The 5,809-nt window shown below is 43.2% G+C and overlaps 1 protein-coding gene across 1 annotated transcript; it reads left to right on the top strand.

Annotated features, from left to right (window-relative positions):
* Positions 1–4,340: 4,340 nt before the first annotated feature.
* LOC125136185 (olfactory receptor 2M3-like) lies at positions 4,341–5,279 on the top strand. Its single transcript, XM_047796888.1, has one exon. It carries the CDS (start codon positions 4,341–4,343, stop codon positions 5,277–5,279), a length of 939 nt encoding a protein of 312 aa, XP_047652844.1.
* The last annotated feature ends 530 nt before the right edge of the window (positions 5,280–5,809 follow it).

The raw sequence follows: 5,809 nt of genomic DNA, 5'->3' as shown, positions 1-5,809 counted from the left end.
GCGAGGCCACCAGGAAACTCCCTAGGCCAAATTTGGAATACACTACTGTCATAAGGAGAAAGCGATCAGCAGTGACTGGGGATGTTTATTTTAAACGGAATGTGACCACTCTCGAACATTTCCAATATTCCCCCCACAGGTAATAATAATACGAATAAGTGGCCAAAGGGAAAATCTTTCATGGTCTCAGGCTCTATGCTGGTAAGTTAGTTAGCAAGTAATTCTCCTCCTTTTCTCAGGCAGAGTAAGGCAAGTATCTCTGGCAGCAAGCCTATGCACTGTGCCAGAGCTATCAAAAGAAGAACAAGCATGTTGAGAGCTTATTAATGCTTACCTAAAAGTGTGAACTGACATGGAAAACATGAAGGACTGCAAACGTTCCTGAACAAGATTTGGTCTGGGACAGAAACCAATAGAACCCAAGGACCAAGAAGGCCGTTCTTTGGGAAAAATAAGGCAGGCACAATAGAAACTACTGGGAAGATTTTTTTAAAATCGAAGGATGGCCTCTTCCCAAGACATTCGGATTCACTGGTCTCAGAATCATCTGGTCCTAGAAAACATTTCTGAATCTCATCAAGGATTCTAATAAGAATCTAAGTTTGAGAACCACTGGGATGGAGACATGAGGGATTATGTCGTTTTTTAAAGCCAGCACTTAGCCAGGTGAGTTTTTCGAGTAACCCATATTATTAATGATGAAAGAAACTGCCTGGTATAAAAAAAGACAAAGCTTATGCTTAAACATAAGGAACAACAACAACCTTGATGACCTTGGAAAAAATTGGAAGATGACTTCACCAATGTAATTAAAGGCAAGGGACTAAATCCTTGTGGACTAAGAAATTTAACTAGGAAAAAGACTCTAGGAATTTAAGCCTCTTTCTTTACTCAGTCAGTGCTATTGCATCTTCTTGGGAAAGACCAGAAGTAAGACTGGAGAAAGAAGTTTCCATTTCAAAATCGCTGGCACTTCTTGGTTGCATGAGGCAGAAAGGTGAAAACCTACACTATTTTAGATATTTCCAAACCAGTAGATTAGTTGCATCTTGAACAGGCCATATTAATTCATCCCATTTAAAACTTGAGTAACACTTGTCTTGATAGGGTCATGACTTCTTTTTTAAAGGCTATTATGTGATTATAACACATTACTAGGATTTGATTGTTGTGTAATGCACTGTCTGTTAAACGCATCAGAGAATTTCTTCATGACCTAATCTAACAGTTCAAGACCAGTTGTTGTTTTTTTTCCCCTAGTAAGCACATATTCAACTCTGTGTAAAGCCCAGTGCTGCTCATTTAAAACGGTATTTTCTAAATGCAAGAACTTACGTTTTAGTGGCCTAAACTCTAATTCAGAAGTATTCATTATGCAAATTAAGTGAAAAATAAGTTGATTTAATAGATGTTTTTATAGATTGAATTCTGTCCCCCAAGGTTATAATTTGGGGAGTTCTCAATGTAGTGCAGTGGAAACAAATCCAACTAGATCCAAGAAGATGCCCTTCCGATCCTGGCCTGGCTCAGTGGGTCGGGGATCCAGCATTGCCATGAGTCTGTGTATAGGTCGCAGATGCAGCTCCGATCCCAGTTGCTATGGCTGTGGTGCAGGACAGCAGCTACAGCTCTGATTCCACCCCCAGCCTGGGAACCTCCGTGTTCCGCACCTGCAGATCGAAAAATAGAAGCAAAGATAAAAAAGAGTTGCTGTTGAAGAACCATACCTCAGAATGTGACTTTATTTGCAGATGCAGTCTTTACAGGGTGATCAGTTAAAAAGCAGTCACTAGGGTGAGTGATGATCCAAATGAGTAGTGTCTGTATCAAAAGAAGACATTTTGAGACCAGACAGACTGTCGTGTGAAGATGAAGGAACACATCTTCTACAAGTGAAGGGTGATCTTCTACAAACCAGCAATTACCAAAGACTGCCAGAACCCCCCGAGTTGGGAAGGCATGAGCTGAGTCTTCCTTGCAGCCCTCGAAGGAACTAGCCTTGCTGACACCATGTTCTGACACATTTATGCTTCAGAAATGGGGACAATAAGTTTGATTGTTTAGTTCACCAATTTTTTTCGTAGTTTGCTATGGCAGTCTAGCAACCAGTACGAGTGTATTAAGTTCAAAAGGGTGATGTAATGATAATGATTATGATGGTTGAAGTTGATTTTCTCCAGTTTGTATTTTGCATTAGATTTATTTCGGTGATTTATAAAAGTATCTTTTGTAATCCTGAGGATAGATATTAGTCTCACTATAGAAAATTTTTTTCAAAACGAGGAGGCCGGGTTCCCCTTGCGGCTCAGTGACAATGAACCCAACTAGTATCCGGAGGACAAGAGCTTGCAATCCATCAATCCCTGACCTTGCCAAGTGGGTTAAGGAGCCCGAGTTGCCATGAGCTTCAGTATAGGCTGCAGACACCACTCAGATCTCTTTACTTGGCAGTGGCTTCGGCAGGCGCTGCTGCTCTGATTCAACCCCCGCCTGGGAACTTCCAGATGCCACGAGTGCAGCCCTGAAAGAAGGAAAAAAGAGAGAGAGAGACCTGATAATAGCACTGTTGCCAGTACAGCAGGGTTCAAGCCACACTACTTCTGATCTCAGAAATCGATTTCTCTGTTCAGCACTCTGCACCGTTTTTAAGAGAGTGTTGAGAGACCACATGCCTGAGTTTAGTGAATGGGGAGCATATTATTTATTAAAATGAAGAGAGTTCAGAGGATGTCGAATTTATTCCAGGGCTGGAATGAGGAAATGAACTGAAATGTTGGGGTGGCTTGGAGGACGAGAACGAAGCATATTGTTCATGAAGGAAGAAGCAGAGGCCTCCCTAAGGAAACATGGATGAAAGAGTAATTGTCGGGGTCGGTTTGTGCTGAAAATCATGAGGAGAAACCTCCTGACATGGTGGATGTGATTTCTGGTGCAGTATCATGAACCCAATATACATAGTTGCTATTTTCTCTCCTGATTAGTTGGAACCCGCAGAGGCTTTTGAGAAGCAGAGTTTCAAAACTCAGTGGTATTAAAAGAGAGTCATTAGAGAGTGTTGCATCCAGGGGATAGGAAGTGATGGATTTACTCTACTGGAAATGTAATGCTGTTTCTGGGAAAGCAGAGGAAATTTTCAGAAGGAGTGTGTCTTTCCAATAGACACTGGCCTTCCTCTACATGGGATACCATGAGAAGGGCCTCTTGGAAGGCAAAAAAAAAAAAAAAAATGGGTTCCATCAGCACATCTCAAGCATTGCCATCATCCAAGTCACCTGAAGACTTGTTGAAACATAGTCCTGGGTCCATCCAGTCCCCAGAGTTTCTGATTCAGTCGGTCTGGAGTGGTGTCTGGGAATATGCCCTTCCAGCAAGTTGTCAGGTGATGTTGATGCTGCTTGGTTGGGGAGCTCCCACTGTGAGAGCCAGTGCACTAAATGGATCCTTCCTAAGCATCAGAGGTGATGTTGGGGTGATGTGAAAATCCACCTGTCCTGTGGCCGGCTTGTTATGTGCTCTGCAGGACGGGAGTATTACTGGCTGGTAACTAAGAGAAGGATCATTAGGAGGAACTATGGCATCCACATATGCATTGAGCTCTTTGAGTCCTGACTATGTCCAGATTTGTATCTGTCCTCTCCATATGGTCGCTCCTCAGTTTCTCATTCCTCTCAAATGTCTCTTTTTGCTCAAAATTTAGACTAGTTCAGTCATCTTCCTCAGCACAGGTTTTCTTCTGTTCCTCCTTTTTCCAGTTTTCAATAATCCTTAATGTAAGTAGGTATAAATGTAAATCCTGTTCAGTAGCTAATTAAATAAGTATAGCCATATAGGACTTTGGGATGCACTTTTGTAACAAGCAATGACAAGTTCCTAAGCCTGGGAACTTCCATATGACTTGGGTTCAGGCCTAAAACGACAAAGAAAAAAAAATCGAGTGAAATTCCTTGTGGCCCAGAAGGTTAAATATCCTGCTTTGCTGCATCTGTGGAGCAGGTTGCAGCCATGGGGTGGGGTTTGTGCCTTGCGTGGTGACTAGAGCATGTCATGGGATGTGGCCAAAAATAAGTAAATGAAAGGTTATTTCTGCCTTGTAAAGGAAGAAAACTGAAGCACAGAGAAGTATCTGGTCAGAGGACATGCAGGTTGGTAGAGGCAGAGCTTGAGTGTGGTTAATGCCACCTGCCTGCAGAGTCTCTGCTCATCCTGTTCCAGTCCTGACCATATCGTGTATGTTGCTTTACCAGAGTAGCACACACAGAGGAGTAGATACTGAGTAAGAGACTACACAAAGAGCTGACATTTATAACTTCTTATGGCTCTAGAGGAAGGAAATATTCATCATGGAATGGGAGAATCAGACGGCTAGCTCTGACTTCATCTTGATGGGGATTTTTAGCCACACGCCCACTCACATCTTTCTCTTCTCGCTGGTGCTGGGCATCTTCACAGTGGCTCTCTTGGCAAACACTGTCATGGTTCTCCTCATCTACCTGGACCGCCGGCTCCACACCCCCATGTACTTCCTCCTCAGCCAACTCTCCCTCATGGACCTCATGCTCATCTGCACCACGGTGCCCAAAATGGCCTGCAACTACCTGTCTGGCAGGAAGTCCATTTCTGTAGCAGGATGTGAAACCCAGATATTCTTCTATGTGTCCCTCCTTGGGGCTGAGTGCTTCCTATTGGCTGTCATGGCCTATGACCGCTATGCTGCCATCTGCTACCCTCTTCAGTACCCCCAGCTCATGAACTGGAACGTTTGTGGGCTCCTGGCTGCCTCTTCATGGATCCTTGGGGTCTTTGATGGGATCGTCGATGTAGCTGCTACTCTGTCCTTCTCCTACTGTGGCTCCCGAGAAATACCCCAATTCTTCTGTGATGTCACGGCCCTCCTGCATCTCTCGTGCACGGATACTTCCACCTTTGAAGCCCTCATTTTTATCTGTTGTGTGGTAATGCTCCTCTTCCCTTTGTCACTCATCATCATCTCCTACACACGGGTGATCATAACTGTCATTCGCATGAGTTCTGGGGAGGGTCGGCACAAGGCGTTCACCACCTGTAGTTCCCACCTTGTCGTCGTGGGGATGTATTATGGAGCAGCTATGTTCACATATATGAGGCTCACGTCCAATCGGTCCCCAGCCCAGGACAAGATGGTGTCAGCCTTCTATACCATTCTCACTCCCATGCTGAATCCCCTTATATACAGCCTCCGCAACAAAGACGTGGCCAAAGCATTCAGAGAGGTGCTGGGGAAGGAGAAATCTAGAGAATAAGTGGGATAATAGTTCCAGGAAATTTCTTCTTTCATAACTGTCTCTCTCTAGCACATTCATTCATTAGAATAAAACCCACCCAATTAGTGACAAAGGTATAAATAATTTCTTAAGGTAAGCATCAGGGTTCATGGACTCTGGATACACATTTAGGTAATCGGTTTTCAGTATAATCAATAAAGTTTTTGGGAAGTGTGTAATTAAGTTAATGAACAGATACACTTCTGTTTATGGAACTAAATAATAAATAAAACTGTCTTCTATATTTTTCCTTCCTTTTATTTTTTTTATTACTCCACGAATTTATTACATTTACAGTTGTACAATGATCATCACATCCCAATTTTATTGCATTTCCATCCCACAACCCCAGCCCATCCCGCCACCCCCCCGAACTGTCTGTCTCCTTTGGAAACCACAAGTTTTTTGAAAGTCCGTGAGTCAGTATCTGTTCTGAAAAAGTTCATTCTGTCCTTTTTTCGGATTCCACATGTCAGTGAAAGCATTTGATGTTGGTGTCTCATTCTATG

The sequence above is a fragment of the Phacochoerus africanus genome, chromosome 9 (assembly GCF_016906955.1).
Source record: "Phacochoerus africanus isolate WHEZ1 chromosome 9, ROS_Pafr_v1, whole genome shotgun sequence".
Classification (NCBI taxonomy): Eukaryota; Metazoa; Chordata; class Mammalia; order Artiodactyla; family Suidae; genus Phacochoerus; species Phacochoerus africanus.
The sequence above is the reverse complement of the archived record's forward strand: the minus strand, read 5'-3'. Positions and strand labels throughout refer to the sequence as shown.

Excerpts from the sequence above, each read along its gene's own strand:
- LOC125136185 (XM_047796888.1), top strand. The coding sequence starts at position 4,341 with ATGGAATGGGAGAATCAGACGGCTAGCTCTGACTTCATCTTGATGGGG.